This window comes from Eptesicus fuscus, chromosome 5, assembly GCF_027574615.1.
Source record: "Eptesicus fuscus isolate TK198812 chromosome 5, DD_ASM_mEF_20220401, whole genome shotgun sequence".
Taxonomy (NCBI): Eukaryota; Metazoa; Chordata; class Mammalia; order Chiroptera; family Vespertilionidae; genus Eptesicus; species Eptesicus fuscus.
The window spans coordinates 45,031,369-45,052,527 of NC_072477.1; the positions used below are offsets into that span (position 1 = coordinate 45,031,369).

A 21,159-nucleotide genomic window follows, 5' to 3' on the forward strand; every position below is an offset into this window, starting at 1 on the left:
AAAAGGGTTTCCTGTCATAGAAAAAAACCTCTATTCATATATTACTCCTTTTGAGTAATATGCAAATTGGTCAAATTGGCCTGCAGAAGTCTGATTCTCGGGAAAAACTTTAACTTCAGCCTTGTGTGTGTACATAAATGCTCAGACTCTTATACTCCTCCTGTGGCATTAGAGCAGATGTAGCAGATAACCTTTGTTACTGTTCCCTGGGGGAAAAGTAACTGTTTCTTCTTTCTCTAGCATTGTGACTTCTTTATAAGTAAGTACAGTAACCAGAAGAATCCACACTCTGTGTCCCTTTACAAGCTGTCAAGTCCTGAAGATGACCCAACTTGCAAAACAAAGGAATTTTGGGCCACCATTTTGGATTCAGCAGGTACTCATTACCCTGAACCTGATCTTAAGTAGGATTAGCACATTAATTATTATAGGCAACCCAAAACCTGTGCGATATGTCCACATTTCCTGGACACAGTCTTCCCATCTCTCACTACTGCCTGTTCCCGAGCTGTTGGGTTTCTTTTTTTTTTTATATATATATATATTTTATTGATTTTTTACAGAGAGGAAGAGAGAGGGATAGAGAGTTAGAAACATTGATGAGAGAGAAACATCGATCAGCTGCCTCTTGCACAACCCCCACTGGGGATGTGCCCACAACCAAGGTACATGCCTTTGACCGGAATCGAACCTGGGACCCTTGAGTCCGCAGGCCGACGCTCTATCCACTGAGCCAAACCGGTTTCGGCCCGAGCTGTTGGGTTTCTGATTGATTCCACCCCTCCTATTCTGATAACTACCAAGTAATACGGGCTACCTCCCACTCGAGGCAGGAACAGGTCTGGAAGGCTTTTTTTAAAATATATTTTTATTGATTTCAGAGAGGAAGGGAGAAAGAAACATCAATGATGAGAGAGAATCATTGATCTGCTGCCTCCTGCACACACCCCACTGGGGATCGAGCCACAACCCAGGCATATGTCCTTGACCAAAATCGAACCTGGGACCTGACTCTCTGTCCACTGATCCAAACCAGCTAGGGCTGGAAGGCCTTTTTGAAAATAGGATTAAAGTAGTCAATATATCAGCCAGGAAACCATTTATTTACACATTTGGATGATTTTCCAGATAAACAAATGAGCTTGAAGATAATGGTACCCTGACTAGTAATACTCTGAGCAGTGAAGCTATAGCTTTAGGGAATAACCAGCTGGTAACTTTATTAAACTTTTAAAGCAATTGGAATGGCCATAAAAGAACTCCTTTTCTGTATGGAAGTCAAGAGCACGGTTAATTATCTATTTTTAAAATGTTTGATTTCTTAAAAAAATGTACTAATTTTATCTTTTAATTCATTTAAGTATTTTCATGCATTAATATTTGCTAAGCGATTAAGAATTAGTATAAAATCACAGGATGTAGGTATGTCCTAATGTGCACAATAGAATTTTTAATATAGTGATGATTCTGCTTAAACTATAACATCATCAGTACACACACAGACTTAGGATAGGTCTGTAAACCAAAGACTGATCATGACTTTTTTTCTGGCTTCTGGTTAGGCTTATTCTGTAATTATCAGAAACAAATGTTTATTGAGCACCTGCCTTGAGCAAGTTAAAATGACTAAGTTAAATTTGTGCTTCCAGTTTCTAATCAGATATATGTATTAACCACCAATAAGTTACACCGAACTGAGCACAAAGTCTTTGTATAGTTCTGCATATAATTACCTCCTATGTTCCAAGCATTATTCAGAATACTGTGTGTTTATTTCTGAAATAGTTTGATATGTTCATTAGGTTTTCTTTTGTAAAGATAATAGTTTGCTTATTACCTGGAAGGGGGATGGTCAGTTATTTGTGTGTGAGTGTGGGTTTATTTTTAGCTTGCTATCATATTGTAGAGCTTCTATAACAACTTCTCTTACAGGCTCGGTATGTTATTTCCTTGCAGGTCCTCTTCCTGACTATACCCCTCCAGAAATTTTCTCTTTTGAAAGTACTACTGGATTTACATTGTATGGAATGCTTTACAAACCTCATGATTTACAACCTGGAAAGAAATACCCCACTGTGCTGTTCATATATGGTGGTCCTCAGGTAGGTATATTTTATTACATATATATAATCGTTAAGTGTGTTTTACATACAAACATGATTCACATTTGTATTATAGCTATCTACACATTAATCATGAAAATGTTAAATTAGACTTCTGTTAAAAACTTGAAGGCAAATCTTTATAAACTTTAAAAAAATGCTTAATACAAAGAAGCTCAAAAGAGAAATTACAGGACGCTCTAAGCTTTATATATGTTTTGTTAAATTATTTTGATGTTAAGGCCAAGTTTTTCCTTTCCAATGAAGAAATGATATGTGAAATATGTGAAAAACACAGCATAAAAACTATCTGGTTATTTAGATTTTTAAGACTAAAAGATAACCTCATATTAGTAATTAAGTTTTAAAAATCAGTTATTTAAGTTAAGATTTGAGCATTGTTGGGCCTCTGCTATTATTGACTCTGGCTTATGTTCTAATTATCCAGTTTAGGAAGCTGGCTAATTTGTAAATCATTGTCAATTTCTTAATTTACAATAAGAATTGTAACTATTGTGGGGAATAAAATATTCATTTCAGTAGGAAAATATGTTGTTTTCTATCTAAAGAAATTTTGGGAAATGAAATTAATTAAATTTCTTGGTAAATAAAAAGAGTTTTAACAGCTATTTTTAGAAAGCCATGGTAACCTGAGGGATTTCTGCTCTTCATTCTAAGCTGTATCTCTTAAGCAACTAAATATTTTTACTAGCTAGTTAAGGCAACTGCTATATGACTATTCATCACTGTAAAAAGTTTAACCTTCATTTTCCTTTCTCTATATTAAATACTAGAGGCCCAGTGCATGATTAAATCATGCACGTGTAGGGTCCCCTAGGCCTAACCTGCCATCCAGGCCATATTCACTGCCCCGCAAAGCCTAGCACGCTCCACGGACACTGCTGGCAGCCTGCTCCCCGCTTTTGATGGCAGGGGGTCCGCTGGTGCCGGAGCGGACACACAGCTCCCCGCTTTCGATCGTGGGAGAGCTGGGTGTCCACTGGTGCACCAGGCCTTTCAAAAGCCTCTGGCGGAGGCTTTAGGCCTAGTGCTGGAGCGGACAGACACCCAGCTCCCCCGCTTTCACTTTCGATGAAACTATCTGGTTATCTAGATTTTAAGACTAAACACCTTCTCTATGCCTTTCCTCCTTTCTGCCTCTTCTGGCACACCTGCTATTCTAATATTATTACGTTTCACATTGTCCCACAGCTCTCTTAAGCTGTCCTCCTATTTTTTAATTGTTTTTTTCTTTTTGGTTCTCTGATTGAGTGATATTTTCAACTCTGTCTTCTAATTCACTGATTTGATCCTCAGCGTCCCCTAATCTGTTGTGTATTCCTTCCAATGTGTTCTTTATTTGTGTTATATCATTCTTTATTTCAGACTGTTCTTTTTTCATAGTTACTATATCTTTTTTCATGCTGTTGAGCATTTTTACCATCATTATTCTGAACTCTGATCCAGATAAATTTCTTATCTCTGCTTTATTTATCTCTTCTTCTGGAGAATTCTCTAGTTCTTTCATTTGGGGGTTGTTTCTTTGTCTCCTCATTTTGGAGATATGTTTGGGTTTGTGACTGTGTATTAGGTAGATCCTCTACACCTCTCTATGAACACAACTGTACTTTCTTGCACTTGTAGAAACAATTCCTTTCTCAAAGTGTTCCTTAGAAACATTCAAATTTGGTGAGGCCATAGGAGAATCTGACATTGAGTTTGCAGGGAGATTTCCCTAGGACAGTGATAGGCAACCTTTTGAGCTTGGTGTGTCAAACTTCGCCAAAAAACTGAGCATAACTCGGGTAGTGTGTCACTTTGAGGAAAAAAAACATTATTTCGCAAATGTTTCATCCTCAGGAGCAGCAAATGTTTCATCCTCAGCATGCGGCCGCGTGTCATCAGAAATGGCTACGCGTGTCAGTGTTGACACGCGTGTCATAGGTTCGCCATCACTGCCCTAGGAGACTTTCCATGGTAGATAGAATGCCTGTGGCACTTCAACCCACGGGGAAATCAATTCATCCTCTTGCTGGATGACTCCATTTGAGTTTATTAGGAAAAGGCTCCTTTCTAATGGCACATAACAGCCTTGTGAAATTTGATTAAATCATGTCAGTGGCCCATGTTTGTTCTTGGTGTGTGGTCAGGTCAGAGTGTCACAATTCAAGGCCTGGCCAGCATGTCTCAGTGTTTGAGCGTCAACCTATGAACCAGGAGGTCACGGTATGATCTAGACAGTGAGGATACCGCAGTGCACAACTCAGACTAATGTTCCACCCTTATAGAGCTTAATGAGGAAAATAATAAGTAGACAAAAAATATATATTATTTCATAAATGGAAGGCTATGAATAATTGTTCGGAAAGAGGATGGAAAAATCACTAAAATGGAAGTTCCTATAGGAAGGTCAGGAAAAGTCTCTACAGAGGATGAGAAAGAATGAGCCACATTAAAGATCTCAGACAGAGGGAACAATAAATGTCAAGTTCAAGGTCCTGTGATTATAATCAATCCTAATATATAAAAAGCCAGGGGCCGTCACAACCAAAACAACCAGACAACACCGAACAGCAGGCTGTGTGGGGCAACTAGGCCGGCAGGAGGAGAGTTAGGGGTGACCAATCTGGCAGAGGGGGGCTGTTGGGGGCAACCAGGCTGGCAGGGGGGGGCAGTAGAGGGTGACCAGGTTGGCAGGGGGGGCAAGAAGGGGTGACCAGGCCAGCAGGGGGGGGGGGCAGTTGGGGACGACCAGGCCGGCAGGCAGAGGCAGTTAGGGGGGATCAAACTGGCAGGGGTGGGGGGTAGTTAGGGGTGATCAGCAGGCAGGCAGGTGAGCAGTTAGGAGCCAGCGGTCCCGGATTGTGAGAGGGATGTCTGACTGCCGGTTTAGGCCTGATTTAGGATCGGGCCTAAATTGGCAATCGGACATCCCCCGAGGGGTCCCAGATTGGAGAGGGTGTAGGCTGGGCTGAGGGACACCCTCCCCTCCCATGCACGAATTTAGTACACCGGGCCTCTAGTAGTTGATAATAAGGTTAGAGTATAGTGCATAGGGAAAGAAATGGTATGCGATGAGTTCAGAGAAATTGCCAAAGGCCAGACAATGTAGGGTCTCAAAGGCAATGGTAAGGAGTTTACCAATGGAGGGCACTAAGCTACAAAATAATAGCTGATTTACATTTTTAAAACATTGCTCTGCTACCTTGTGAACAGACTATAGGAGGACAAGCATAGAAACAGGAAGACCAGTTTGACAGTTGTTACAGTGGTACTGACATCCAAATGTTCAAAGAGAGATTTTCTACAACCCCCACCCCAATCTAACCCAGTAAATGCTCGGTAGCTATTTATTGAGGGAAGGTAGTGTTGATTCTTATTTATTTATTTTTGTTTGTTTTTTGTTTTTGTTTTTGTTTTAAATCTTTATTGTTCAGATTATTACAGTTGTTCCTCTTTTTTCCCCCCCATAGCTCCCCTCCACCCGGTTCCCACCCCATCCCATGCCCTTACTCACCCCCCCACACTGTCCTCATCCATAGGTGTATGATTTTTGTCCAGTTTCTTCCCGCACCCCCCACACCCCTTTCCCCCTGAGGATTGTCAGTCCACTCCCTTTCTATGCCCCTGATTCTATTATATTCACCAGTTTATTCTGTTCATCAGATTTTTTATTCACTTGATTTTTAGATTCACTTGTTGTTAGATATGTATTTATTGTTCATAATTTTTATCTTTACCTTTTTCTTCTTCTTCATCTTCTTACAGAATACCTTTCAGCATTTCATATAATACTGGTTTGGTGGTGATGAACTCCTTTAGCTTTTTCTTATCTGTGAAGCTCTTTATCTGCCCTTCAATTCTGAATGATAGCTTTGCTGGATAGAGTTATCTTGGTGGTAGGTTCTTGCTATTCATCACTTTGAATATTTCTTGCCACTCCCGTCTGGCCTGCATAGTTTCTGTTGAGAAATCAGCTGACAGTCATATGGGTGCTCCCTTGTAGGTAACTTAACTGTTTTTCTCTTGCTGCTTGTAAGATTCTCTCTTTGTCTTTTGCTCTTGGCATTTTAATTATGATGTGTCTTGATGTGGTCCTCTTTGGATTCCTTTTGTTTGGGGTTCTGTGCACTTCCTGGACTTGTAAGTCTATTTCTTTCACCAGGTGGGGGAAGTTTTCAGTCATTATTTCTTCAAATAGGTTTTCAGTATCTTGCTCTCTCTCTTCTTCTGGCACCTGCATAATTCGGATGTTGGTACACTTGAAGTTGTCCCAGAGGCTCCTTACACTATATTCATATTTTTGGATTCTTTTTTCTTTTTGCGTTTCTAGTTGGGTGTTTTTTGCTTATTTGTATTTCAAATCTTTGACTTGATTCTTGCAATCCTCTAGTCTGCTGTTGGATCTCTGTATATTATTTTTTATTTCAGTCAGTGTATTCTTAACTTCTAGTTGGTCCTTTTTCATATCCTCGAGGGTATCGCTAAATTTATCGGCCTTTTCTAGAAAATTCTTGAAAAACCTTATAACCGTGGTTTTGAACTCTATATCCAGTCATTTGCTTTCCTCCATTTCTGTCATTTGTGACCTGTTTCTTTGTCTCCACATTTTGGCTGCTTCCCTGAGTTGATAGAGTGGCTTTGTGTGCTAGGTGTCCTATAGGGCCCAGTGGCTCAGCCTTCCCAGTTACCTGAGATGGACATTCTTGGTGCACCCCTTTGTGGGCTGTGTGCACAGTCTTGTTGTAATTAAGCCTTGATTGTTGTTGGTATCACTGGGAGGAATTGACCTCCAGGCCAATTGGCTATGAGGATCAGCTGTGTCTATGATGGGAGAACTTCTGTACTGGAGACACCCTAATGGGGCAAGACTTGCTTCTGTGGGGCTTTGGTGCTCACTGAGTCTGCTCCCTGAGTGTGTCCCTTATGGATCTGAGGAGTTGTAATCTGGATGGTCCCACTCTGACCACTGGGTACACTGGCTCTTGGATTTCCAAGGAGGTGCTAATTTAGCCTCTGCCTGGGGCCACCCAGCAGGAGCTACAGAGAGATCTGCAGATTCCTCTTCTTTGTTTGGGTTTTGGAGGTGCCCAGATGAGGCCCAGAGTGAAGCAATGCAAGCTGCTGTGGGGCTTTGGGCTTTCTTTTGGATGTTCTGGGTCTCTCTGACTCAGCTGCAGTTTGATAGGTAAGTTTAGATTTCAAAGGACCAGGTCATTCATATGCAAAAGCCTCTGCGCACTGCTTGTATGGGGCAGAGTCTCAGGGCGGAGCAAACAGCATTGGCTTCCCATCAGCCCTCCCCTAAGAGGCCCCTGGGTCTCAGTGTCCCTTGGTAATTGCTGCAAGCACCTCTGAGAGAAAGCCGCCCTCTGCCAGACAGCCCAGTTTCTCCCCATATGAGTCTGGGTCCCCAGCGTCTTACCCGGAACTGGAGTTCAGAGCAGTTGGGAGCTTGTGTTTCCCTCCGGCTTGAAAAAGCCAGCTGCGTACTCAGTTGCCAGCCCTCTCCGCGCGCGCGCGCACTTCCATACCTCTGCCTTTACTTCCACAAGTCCTCTGAGTCTCAGTGTGCTTTTCTCTTCCCTTCTAGTTGTAGAATCTCCACTTAGCTAGCCTTCCTGTGGTTCTGGATGATGTCCGTTTTGTCTTTTAGTTGTAGTTTTGAAGTGGTTGTGCGAGGCGGCAAGTTCAGGTGTTTACCTATGCCGCCATCTTGGTTTCTCCTCGATTCTTATTTATTTTAAGTGATTTTTTAAAAAGAGAGAAGCATCAGTTTGTTGTTCCACTTGTTTATGCATTCATTGGTTGATTCTTGTAGGTGCTCTGACCAGGGATCAAACTTGCAACCTTGGCATATGGGGACAACACTGAAACCAGTTGAGTTATCCAGCCAGGGCCAATGTTGATTCTTGTTTAACTCCTGACAGACTTGGTTTTCCTTTGGTATCAGCCATTTGCCAGAACTTTTTTGTTGTTTAATATCTATCTATTGTCCACCAAACCTTGAACTTCTGTAACTTTCTTCCCACTAATTAAAGTCCTCTTTTCACTAGATAGTTTATTTCTGGTGAAACACTTAAGCTACATCTAATTTCCCAGTCATTTTTAAGTATAGTTTTTGGGTGATAAAGGTATTTAAGGATTATTCTGCCTTTTGCACTGATTTTTGTAATAGGGAAAAAGAAGCTAGACTAATCACAGTATTTTATTCAAATACTAAGTTTTCCTACTACTGGTCAAAGACAATCCCAGAAGAGATGTGTAGAGAAGAAAAATGATCTATTCATCCTCCTCTCTACCATTTGACACAGTTCTTCAGGGTAGAAGTAATCATTTTAGTAACTTTGTCTATCGGGTAGGTTAAATCTCTTGTCTTATATGTAATTAACATTTAGGTTATAGTTTTAAAATCATTAGTTGCTTAGTAATTGTCCTGAATTAAGTGTGAAGTTAAGATAGAAAACAAGTACCCTCCTACCTAAAACCATGTCAGTGTTTCCTTGTCTTTGGACACGTAAGATTTGAAAGCAAAGAAATGTGGACTTGGAGAAATCTGGGGCCAGCTTGCTCCCTGCAGGCTCAAGATCAACCATCCCACATAGAAGAAAAAGAAAAGAAAAAAGAGCCTGACTGGCGTGACTCAATGGTTGAACATAGACCCATGAACCAGGAGGTCACAGTTTGATTCCAGGTCAAGGCACAAACCCAGGTTGCGGGCTTGATCCCCAGTGTGGTGCATGCAGGAGGCAGCCTATCAGTGATTCTCTCTCATCATTGATGTTTCTATCTCTCTCTTCTTTTCCCTTCCTCTCTGAAATCAATAAAAATATATTAAAAAAAAGAAACAACAGCCCTGGCCGGTGTGGCTCAGTGGATAGAGCGTCGGCCTGCGGACTCAAGGGTCCCAGGTTCGATTCCGGTCAAGGGCATGTACCTTGGTTGCGGGCACATCCCCAGTAGGAGGTGTGCAAGAGGCAGCTGATGGATGTTTCTAACTCTCTTTCTCTCTCCCTTCCTCTCTGTAAAAAAATCAATAAAATATATATTAAAAAAAAGAAACAACATAAACATGACAAAATTTAAGTTAATTTAAAAATAAATGGAGGGGGGAAAGAGTTCTAATCAATGGGCATAAAGTCTCAGTTAAGCCAGATGAATAAGTTCTAGAGATCTTCTGTACAACATTGTCCTATAATTAATGATACTATATTATTTTAAAGGCAAAATAATGTTAGAAATTTAAGCTTTCTACTTTTCACAGTGTCCTGCTTCTATTATGTTTTTGTATGCTACCATATAAGAAATTTCACTGAAGTTGTATTTCTTCCTCAGGTGCAGTTGGTGAATAATCGGTTTAAAGGAGTCAAGTATTTCCGTTTGAATACTCTAGCCTCCCTGGGTTATGTGGTTGTAGTGATAGACAACAGGGGATCCTGTCACCGAGGGCTTAAATTTGAAGGCGCCTTTAAATATAAAATGGTGTGTGAACATACAAACATTTTTCTTTCAAAGACACGTTTTCTGGTGCATTGTTTGGTGTGAAATCCCAGAGAGAGAGTCGGGGGAAGGGGCTCTGAGTGAATGAGAGAGAGTGTGTGTTAGAGTTTGGGGGTGGGAGGGAAGCTGTATCTTGATATTGACTAGGCTAGCTTGTGTGTACTTGTATATAATTTTGGGGAGCTGAAATAGAACCACCTTTACAGAGAAATAGCCTCTCTTTCTTTTTTGTGTGTCCAGCTTAGCCAGAAGGCAGCACCATTTAGCTTTCAGCATCCTGTACACTATTGAGAGGAATAATTGAGATTTGTTCTGTCCTCTGTGAAGAGAGAAACCAACTGGTTAGTGCCTTCCTTGTGACAAGCCTCTTTCTCTCTACAGGAAGCTTTAAATGCTACCTTTTAGAGATGCCCCATGTCCTTTCTGCTGCTTTGGGAAATGATGAGAATCCGATGTTCCTTTTGCACAGTAAGGCAATTACTGTGTTTGCCAGTGTATTGGACATGCTGAGTAAGACATGGGGATTTTCTCCCACAGCCAGTTCTTTGACCTTATGTTGTATTCTCATGTAAGTTTTTTGTTTTTATTTTTGTTTTTTGCTCAGTGAAGTGAGATTGTGTGCACTGGCAGGCCTAGTAATACAGACAGGGTGGTGGTAGTAGGAATTAAGACTTCATAGGACTTTAAAGAAATGGTATGTTCAGTTCTGAGGTATACTATGGGAAAATTGGAGGATAAGGCCTCGAGTGATTCCTTCGACTCTACTGCATTACATTTTAAAGGAGAAGTGAAATTAGTGAACCACTTAAGGGGGCTAATTTTTTGTCTTTGGGTATGGGAAGGCTTGTTACAAGGAAGATGCTGACTCTTAGCAGATAACAGAACAAATGGAATGGGAAATACCCACATAGTAAGGGACAGTTTGGGTTGCAGTAGGAAAGAAATTTATGACTAAGGGATAACTAAACTCTAGGGCAGACTAGCAACAGAAGCTATAGGCTCCTATCTCTAAATACAGTTTTTAAAAAAGTTTTTTGGGCGATAAATTCTAATCTTAAACTACAGGTATTTTTAATAACATTTTTTTAGCTTCAAAAGCACTCTTATAATGTGACTTTTACTCATTAATCGTGAAATGTTTTCTCTTTTTTGACAGGGACAAATAGAAATTGATGACCAGGTGGAAGGACTCCAGTATCTAGCTTCTCGATATGATTTCATTGATTTAGATCGTGTTGGCATCCATGGCTGGTCCTATGGAGGATACCTCTCCCTGATGGCATTAATCCAGAGATCAGATATCTTCAGGGTATGTGACTTCCTAATGCACGTCTTTTGGTAATAAGGATAGAATTTTCGGTAAATTGAGGATATAAGAAAATGATGATTTTCTGAAGTTTTACAGAGTTGGCATTATTATGGAATGTTAGTGTTTCTGTGGGGGTTTTTTTGTTTGTTTTGCCTTTTAATCCTCACCTAAGGATTTTTCCCCCCCATTGATTTCTGGAAAGAGTGGAAGGGAGGAAGGAGGGGGAGAGGGAAAAAAAACATGGACATGAGAGAGACACATTGATTGGTTGCCTCTCCCACATGCCGCTACTGGGGCTAGGGAACCTGCAACCAAGGTACGTAAACTTGACCAGACATTGAACCCTAGACTCTTTAGTCCTCGGGCTGATGCTGTAACCACTGAGAAAACTGTTCAGAGCCGTTTTTGTGTTTTAATATAATATGAGATAATAGAAATATCTGTCAACCTGTGTATCCATATGAGCTGTATATTTACATGTTACCTATTTTTTGAAAAAACACTTGTTGCCCTAGCCAGTTTGGATCAGTGGGTAGAGTGTCATCCTGCAGACTGAAGAGTCCCGGGTTCAATTCTGGTCAAGGGCACATGTCCAGGTTACGCACTCGATCCCCAGTGTGGGCGTGCAGGAGGCAGCTGATCGATGATTCTCTCTCATCATTGATGTTTCTGTCTCTCTCTCTCCCTTCACCTCTGAAATCAATAACAATATATTTTAAGAAAAAAGATGCTAACAAAAAAAAAAAAAAAGATGCTAACAGTTGTTAAGGGAGTGGGAATTATGAGTAGTGAGGTTTTTTTATATAGATAGGGCAAAAAGTAAGTTTACAGTTGTTCATATGAAAAATAAAACAATAATTAATAAATAATAATATAAGAATAAATTGTTTTATGTACTCATAACTATAAACCTACTTTTCTCCACCCTGTATTTCAATGACTTGATTTTATTTAATAGTGAAAAACAATTTTTATTTTTAAGAATAAAAATGGCCCTGGCCGGTGTTGCTATATGATTAGAGCATCAGCCCACTCATGGAAGGGTCACAGGTTTGATTCCCAGTCAAGGGCACATGCCTGGATTGCAGGTTCGATCCCTGGCCCCAGTTAGGGCTCATGCGCTAGGCAACCAATGTTTCTTTCTTTCACTCTCTCCTTCTCCCTCTCTCCCTTCCTCTCTTCTACTCTCTCTAAAAAAGTCAATGAAAAAAATATCCTCAGGTGAGGATCAACAAAAATTTTTTTTAAATTATAAGGTTTTATTTTGTTTTAATGTATATTCAGGTAATCTTTATTTATAATAACCACAAGGTGAACTCTGTAAACTGTCATAATTTCTCCAGGTTTATAGCTGTCAAGAATATAATTATAATATTTAAATATAAAAGTGTGTGTGGGAACCTTAAAATGAGGTAACTATTTATTGCTTAAATATATTTCATTTATTACTTTAAATTCTGTACTGCCAACAGAAGCTAAAAAAAAAAAAAGATTGTTTTTTCTGTATAAAGCTGACACTTCCAGCACATTTTTCCCCAGTGGTAGGAATGAGTTTATACTGAGGCATTCATATGTTCTAGTTCAGTCTACCCTTTTAACAAACATCCTTATATTTCAGCTCGCCCAGATTAAGGGTTTAGTATACAGCATGCCTATGGAACAAAACGTGACTCACAAAGTATCAGGTTCTTGACCTTGGCACTCCACTTTGATTTTTTGAGTGGCCTGAGACCATGTAGCTCCAGTAGTCGAGCTAAAGCCTAGGGATAATATTAGCCTATTAATTTGCAGTTACAAACCTCTTTGCTAGCCATTCTTTTCTGGACCACACTTGACTATCATTATTGTCTTATGCAGGTTGCTATTGCTGGAGCCCCAGTTACTCTGTGGATCTTCTATGATACAGGCTACACAGAACGTTACATGGGTCACCCTGACCAGAATGAACAGGGCTATTACTTAGGATCTGTGGCCATGCAAGCAGAAAAGTTCCCCTCTGAGTAAGTTCAAGCTTTTAAATTAAGATTATAAATTTAAAATTGTATTTAATAGTAATGAAAACTACAAATACTGTAACCAAGACTAATATTTTATAGAATACTAAAATGGCATGGGTGATTCTCAAAGCTGAATAATACACCATTTCCTATCATTTGTGTGTGGGGTTTTTTACAAGTTATATTTGAAGCAATTTGCTTGTGCTATAAAAGAAGTTTAAGTGCACTACTATTTAAGGTGGAAAAAAATTTATTTCTGCATTATTTTACAAATAATGTTTATGATTTTTCGTTTTCTGGGGACATGCCATTATTATTGATTAGAGGCCTGGTGCACGCATTTGTGCACCAGTGGGGTCCCTTGGCCTGGCCTGCAGGATCAGTTTGAAACTGGCTCTCCAACATCCCTCAAGAGGTCCTGGATTGCGAGAGGGCGCAGGCCAGGCCAAGGGACCCCACCAGTGCAATCAGGGACGGTGAAGGATGCGGGAGGTTGGCCAGCCAGGGAGGGACCGCAGGAGAGCTCCAGGGTATGTCCGGCCCATCTCACTCAGTCCTGATCAGCCGGACTCCAGCAGCAAGCTAACCTACCAGTTGGAGCGTCTGCCCCTAGTGGTCAGTGCACATCATAGCGACTAGTTGACCAATCGGCTCTCTGCCCCCTCATGGTCAGTGCATGTCATAGCGAGCAGTTGAGTGGCCTTAGCATATAATTAGCATATTATGCTTTGATTGGTTGAATGGATGACTGGACACTTAGCATATTAGACTTTTATTATATAGGATGTTTGCTAATATCTTAATAGGAAATTGTACAATGTTCTTTTTATTTTTTAAATATACATGTAGCATCTGGTTAATATTTTACAAATATATTAATGTTGAAAATGTTGAATCCTTGTTCTAATATCTATACTAATAAAGAGCTAATATGCTAATGGTCGATACGCTGTAACAGGTAATGACCAGGTCATTAGCATATTAGCTGGGGTGTTGCTCCAGAGATGGGGCAGAAGCGGGGAGGCGCCCGGAGGAGGCGGGACCAGGAACTGAGGGCAGGGCTTGAAGTGGCCAGAGAAGGCCAGAGGATTTGGGGGCTGGGCCAGGCATGCTGGAGCTCTGCGCGGACAGGTTCTGGTGTCAAGGCAGGGCTGCAGGTGGGTGGGCGGTGCCGCACAATTTCAAACCGCACGCTGGGCTCCTAGTTACAGTATAAGGAGGTTAGCATAGTTAATTGTGATTAGATTAAAGGAGTTAAGTGGTTTTCTCAAACTATTTTGCCTAATCCTCTGATATTTCCATTTCTCCAGACCAAATCGTTTACTGCTCTTACATGGATTCTTGGATGAGAATGTCCATTTTGCACACACCAGTATATTATTGAGTTTTTTAGTGAGGGCTGGAAAACCATATGATTTACAGGTGAGTTTTTCTACATTTTTTAAATAAATAGTGATTAATGTTTGATTACTTTAAAATACAATAAATTATGGAGTAAGGCCTAATTTCCAGCTGTGACCATTCTTTGTTTAAGAGACTAAAGTAATAGGCCCAGTTAATAGTACCCCTAGTTGGATAAAAATTAAGATTCTGTTGAAGTCAGGCTGAAGACTGGCCTATTGGATTCCATGACATGTGTATCTGTATATGCTTTCAGTTTGTAATCATGGAAGAGAAGGCAGGAGTCCATTTACTGTCCTCCTTTGGTTTTCTTCTTCCCCCTGGAAGGGTGAGGAAATGTTACTTAATTGCATTGTTGTGCAAAGGAGTTTTAGGACCTGATTGCATGGTCTTTTTATGCACACACACACACACACACACACACACATATACACATACGCACACACACATACATACATACACACATTTTTATTGATTTCAAAGAGGAAGGGAGAGGGGGAGAGAGATAGAAACATCAATGATGAGAGAGACTCATTGATCCGCTGCCTCCTGTACAACCCCTACTGGGGATCAAGCCCACAACCTGGGTGTCCTTGACCGGAATAGAACCCGGAACGCTTCAGTCCACATGCTCTATCCACTGACCCAAACCGGCTAGGGCTAAATGTGTCTTTTTTTTTTTTAATATATATTTTTACTGATTTCAGAGAGGAAGGGAGAGGGAGAGATAGAAACATCAATGGTGAGAGAGAATCATTGATCGGCTGCCTCCTGCATGCCCTCTACTGGGGATCGAGCCCACAATCCAGGCATGTGCCCTTGACTGGAATCGAACCCAGGACCCTTAAGTCTGCAGGCCAATGCTCTATTCACTGAGCCAAACCAGCTAGGGCTACATGGTCTTTTAATTTAATTTTATATTGATATTAGAGTAGAAACCAGAAAGTTATTACGCACCTTCATTGCTCCATTACTCAAATAAAAAGGTTTTAAGAAAAACTCCTCCTCTTTTCTATTTCTTACACAGATTATATGCTCATAAGAAATGAAAATATTACTTTTTCCTTTTTTGCTTCAGTTGGTAAACTATTAGATATTTATGTAGAGCAGCAATTATCAATCATTTTGGTCCCCTTTACATATCAGCTTTTGTTTATGTGGTTTATGTCTATCAGTATTTCTTGTATAAGATATTAAAACTATTAAAAATGTTAACCTTTTGCACTCGGATGTCGAGTGTGACTCGACACGGTTAGCATTATAATAAAGGAATCGAGAAAAAAGCAAGCGAGTGCAAAGGGTTAAGCCTTGGCTGGTGTGGCTCAGTTGGTTAGGGCGTCATCCTGTGCACCAAAAGGTTGCTGATTCAATTCCTGGTCAGAGCACATACCCAGGATGTGGGTTTGATTCCCAGTTGGGGTGCGTATAGGAAGCTATCCATCAGATCGTCGTTTCTCTCTCTCTCTCTCTCTCTCTCTCTCTCTCTCTCCTCACTCTCTCTCTCTCTCTCTCTCTCTCTCTCGCTCTCACTCCCTCCCTCCCTCCCTCCCTCCCTCCCTCTCTCCCTCTCTCCCCCCCTTCCTCTCTCTCTCAAATCAACTTTTAAAATTTTTTTAATTTAAAATATTTATTTAAAGCTATTACATGTTAACAAAAATCACAATTTTATAGGAGGTGGGGAGACTATTTTCTAAAACAAAACAAAAATTTACTCAGAAAAGTAGCATTGCTTTACATTTTTGTAAATCCCCTTAATGTCTGGCTTAATAAGGAAGACACCTGGATTTTCATAGCTACTTCCAATGCAGTCTGTTGTAAAATGTTTTGGCTAAAGTATGTAAAGAAAATTCAGCCTTACAGAATATGTATTTAAGAAATGGGAGGTTTAGCCTTTTCAGATAATTGTGGTTATTCTTCTTAGATGACAAATGGTAGTTTCTTAAAGGTTTTTGTGTGGAATCTGAGCCATATCTATAAACTTTTCATAGTCTGTTACATTATCATCTGTTGGATCTTGTACTTCAAATGGATCTTTTACTGTGCATTGGTCATCTGGAAAATATTGGTTCACTGTGTTATGCCAATCTTCTGAATGTTGACTCATTTAATTATATAGTATTTTAAAACTCATGAAAATTCCACTGATCTCATCAGAAAAGTCTCAAGTGCATATTGGGAAGTTCATGAACTAGTAGTGGTAGATGTAAATTTTCCAAAATTTTAATTGTCTCTTAAAAACTCAAAATTTATCATTGGCACCGGCCTGTGTGGCTCAAGATGGTTGAGTGTCATCCTATGGGCTCAACCCATCACACTCTGTGGCCCAGCGGTTGAGAGTCACCTATGAACCAAGAGGTCATGGTTCGATTCCCAATCAGGGTACATGCCTGGGTTTTGTGTTCGATCTTCTCAGGGGGCGATGGGCGGGTGTGCAGGAGGCAACTGATCAGTGTGTTTCTCTATCAGTATTTCTATTTCTCTCCCTTCCTCTCTCCTGAAATCAATAAAAATATTAAAAAGAAAAAAAAGGCAAAAAAGGAATATGTACACTACCAACAACAAATTTATCATCAGCAACAAATACTGTCAGTGTTATCCTTGAAGTGACCAAGATCACTTCATTCATTTTTGAGAAAATGTTTGCCTTTTCTGAATCATCATAATTGTCAGCCATTCTTTCATGTTAAAAATAAAGTTTCATTTAGAAAGTGGCAGTTAGGCTTGGAACTCAGTTACACACGTGGTTTTTCTTGAGACATCTGATAGCAGAAGTAATTTATGTGTTCTTTCCATTTCATCACAGAATATTTTTTTAAAAATCTACTCAAGAGTTGCAATTTAAGAAAATTTCATTCTAATTTTTTTGAGACTTACGTGAAATTGGCATTTTTCCTTTTTACTGCAAATATGTGGTGGTGAAAAATACAATGACTTCTAATACAATTTAATGTCATTGCCTTGGTTCATACTAAGGCACCAGCACTATTACCATTGCTTTTGCATTACCAATACAAATGCCAACCCAGGAAATAAAGGCAAATAATATTTCAGTATTATTCTGAAAGTAGTTTGTGTGTCTCTTGAAAGACTGTTTGAGGACCCAAGAAGTCTGCAGACCACACTTGAAGAACCATTGGTCTACACATAAATCCTGTAAGCTTAGTGGTATATAGGGAATTATAAAAAGAAGAGAGGGTCTTACATTTAAGCCTTTAATGCATTTTTTTTAATTTCTTTATTGATTAAGGTGTCACATATTTGTCCTCATCCCCCCATTTCCCTTTAATGCATTTTAAGTTTATTCTTATATATGCTGTAAGAAGGTGGTGCCGTTTGTTTGTTTATTTATTTATTTATTTATTGCATGTATCTATCTGTCCAATTTCCCCAACACCACTTATTGTATAGACTGTCTTTACCTCACTTATGGGTATATATTTGAAGAAACCCAAAACACTAATTCAAAAGAATACATGCACCCCTATGTTCATTGCAGTGTTATTTACAATAGCCAAGCTATGGAAGCAACCTAAGTGCTCATCAATAGACAAGTGGATAAAAAAGCTGTGGTACATATATACAATGGAATATTACTTGGCCATAAAAAGGAATGAAATCTTACCATTTGCAACAGCATGGATGGACCTAGAGAGTATTATGCTAAGTGAAATAAGTCAGACATATAAAGACAAAATACGAAATGATTTCACTTATATATGGACTCTAAAGAGCAAAATAAGCAAAATAGAAGCACACTCATAGATACAGAGATCAGACTGATGGTTGCCAGAGGGGAGGTTGGGTTGGTGGCTGGGTGAAAAAGGTAATGGGATTGTGAAGTACAAATTGGCAGTCACAAAATAATCATGGGAATATAAAGTACAGCATGGGGAATATAGTCAATAACATTGCAATAACTATGTAATGTGCCAGGTGGGTTTTTGAAATACTGGGGTCGGGGGACCACTTTGTAAAGTATATGATCATCTAGCCACTGTGCTGTACATCTGAAACGAATATAAAATAACATTGAATTTAAACTGTAATTGAAAAAATAATTTAAAAAGAGGAGAGGTACCTTTAGATAGGATATATGTGTGTAATATCTTGGAGAAGGTATCTTTATATTATTAATCCTGTCGAAATCTTTGGAAGGAGATGTATTATTAAGTTCTTATTTGTTGTTGTTGTTGTTAAGATCTATCCTCAGGAGAGACACAGCATAAGAGTTCCTGAATCTGGAGAACATTATGAACTGCATCTTTTGCACTACCTTCAAGAAAACCTTGGATCACGCATTGCTGCTCTGAAAGTGATATAATTTTGACCTGTGTAGAATTCTGGTATACACTGGCTGTTTAACCAAATGCGGGGGTTTAATCAATAGAAAGTATAGAATTGATCATCACATTTTGATATCTGCCACATAACATTTACTTCTAAAAGTATATTTGGTGCCATGCAGGCATCTACAGTTCATGGATAATAATCTGATACTTTTGACCATACACACAGAAAATTGAATGACACATATTTCTAAGGGACCCAGCAATACCTTGAGAATTACTGAAAGAAATAAGACATTAGCACTATGTATCCATATTACCTTTTTTTTTTTTCACTTTTAATAGCATTATAAACCTCATGGACTTAATTAGTGTATTTTTACAGTATACTTCTGAGTTTGTAAAATATGATGATATTAGTGATTGGTTGGTTCAATTCCAGAATCTCTGACTAGTTACAGATTTGATAGCACTTAAATGTAATTGAATAGCTTAAGCTTCATTGCTTGGGGTGTATCCAGCATGTTATGAACTAATCACTATTAAACCTATGACTTAACCAGTCAATAATGATTTTTTAAGGAAAACAGTGGCCTCCTAAAGACACATATTTTGTTCATTCATGTTCTGACCGGTTTTTAGCCAATTTTAACTGTACCTAGTATAAATAGTTCTCTTTGATGAAATGGCAGAGTGAGTTTTTCCTTTTCCTATATGTAGCATGTATTTAATTAATTAGTCTTAATAATATTGATAATTATAGGCAAAAATTTTTAATCAAATGATTAGAGCTTAAATATTTACTGGTGATTTGTTTTCCTTTAGGAAAAGGAAAAAGTACACATTCACTTGTATTCTTCAGAAAATGTAGTGGTGCCAGTTTCCATTGGGTATTTCCTTATTAAAATGGTCCAGGGTTTTAGAGAGATGGAAAGGAACCTCAGTAGGGTCGGGGAGACCAGGGTGTGGAGAATGACAGGGAAAGGAGAAGGTGAGGAAGGTCTGCTCAAGGACTAAGAAATATAATTTGACCAAAAGTCCTCATGACAAAGTCTGGAAAGTAAAATTTAAACTCCTGAATGTTAAGGAAACCAGGATTTAAAAATTACTCTCTTTTTATATTTATAGACTATAATGTTATTCAGGAGAGGAAAAGTTCCTTAAGAGTTACTTTTGTAATTCTAAATTCTAATTTTTTGTTATTTTCTTTTAGTTTAGAAACCTTACAAATTTAAACTATCTTGATCCTCCTTTAATTATTTGAGCATAATTTAGATATTGTGAGCTTAAAATAAAGAGGTTTCTAGAACAATCTCTTTACCATAAACTGATCCCCAACAAGCCATGTCTCTTTTTCAGTGTTCAAAGCCTAGAGCAGTTTCTTGAATGGCCATGACATTTCCTGGGTTAGCTGGCTGTAACAGCGCTCATAGGCTTTCAGGTACTGATTGGAATCTGTCCCCTAGAGTCTCGGGGTGCAGATGGGTTACATGGGAGCCAGTAGTGGAGAAGGCACCTGAGTTTGACCCTGTTTATCACAAACTTCAGTGTTTGGAAAGTTGCTACAAGTATTTTTAAACAACGCTCCAAGGAAATTGGGTGGGTTTTTTTTTTTTTTTTTCACTCTCTCTCACCACTACACAGAGGAGATTTCTCCGATAGAGAGCACAGCCTCCATTAGGAAGAGTGGTGACTGCGCATCAGAGGTGGCTTGATCAGTGAGGGCCAGGTGGGAAGTGGGGGGAGTCCAGAAGGCAGGGTGACCTGGTGGTTCTGTCCACAGGAAGGAGAAGGTTTTGCTGTTTGTATATTTATACTGTATAATAGGTGCCACAATTTCCCCTTTTGTCTGTATATGTATTGACTTCCTTGTTGATGATATTTTCCCATGCGAAGACTTGTTTATATTTTTTTCAATGTTAAATTAAATTGATTTGGTAACTTCTCTTCCCCAAGAAAGTATTTTCCCACAAGACTTAAGTATATCTGATGGCTGAAAGTGGTTTTGTTTGTGAACTAGTCGGCATCTCAGGATCTATCCTTATATAAATGTAGAAAGGATATGGACAGTGGCTTTTAGACAGTCATCCATTTGAAGCCTCTTACCCATTAAGGCTGTTTCTTCAAAATAGCATCCCTCATTTTACCAAAACAAACCTTTAAAAACCTCATGCATTCCTGAGTTCACAGGTTTTCCTTTGCATCTTGCCTTCTCCTTTCCTTCTATCACAAGGAATGCTTCTGTTATAATTCCCACTTAAATGCCAATCTCCTTCTATAGAGGGAAAAATACCTGACTGAAGTCACTTGCAGAAAGAGAGCTTGACTAAATTTGTTTTAAACTGATGTGAAAAACATTATAGTCAATTCAAGCAATAGAAATATCACTAAAACTATTGGTCCCCTGTCCATAGGTTACAACTTAAAAGGCAGGAGTCGATAAAAGTAGCAGCAGTTTTGATGAGAGCCAAAAAGCACTAGGTTAAACATCAAATGGGGTTTTTGTAGGCTTGATAAATGGGTGCACTTGATCAACCATTGGCAGGTATAGTTGCCTATTCATT

At 39.3% G+C, this 21,159-nt stretch overlaps 1 protein-coding gene and 1 non-coding gene across 4 annotated transcripts in view; both read left to right on the forward strand.

Moving 5' to 3' along the window:
* Nucleotides 1-20,536, forward strand: part of DPP8 (dipeptidyl peptidase 8) — a 59,056-nt gene extending 38,520 nt beyond the window's left edge. For all 3 annotated transcript variants that reach the window (XM_008139112.3, XM_054716123.1, XM_054716124.1), the window contains 7 exons: nt 241-376; nt 1,957-2,102; nt 9,438-9,584; nt 10,759-10,911; nt 12,769-12,911; nt 14,219-14,330; nt 18,508-20,536. In XM_008139112.3, the coding sequence (XP_008137334.1) occupies nt 241-376; nt 1,957-2,102; nt 9,438-9,584; nt 10,759-10,911; nt 12,769-12,911; nt 14,219-14,330; nt 18,508-18,630 (960 nt within the window). In that variant the 3' untranslated portion in view covers nt 18,631-20,536. The remainder of the gene's footprint in view (nt 1-240; nt 377-1,956; nt 2,103-9,437; nt 9,585-10,758; nt 10,912-12,768; nt 12,912-14,218; nt 14,331-18,507) is intronic.
* Nucleotides 8,575-8,707, forward strand: LOC114230716 (small nucleolar RNA SNORA38). The gene has a single exon (XR_003616678.1). It is a non-coding gene; the product is annotated as a small nucleolar RNA SNORA38 (small nucleolar RNA).
* Nucleotides 20,537-21,159: the final 623 nt, after the last annotated feature.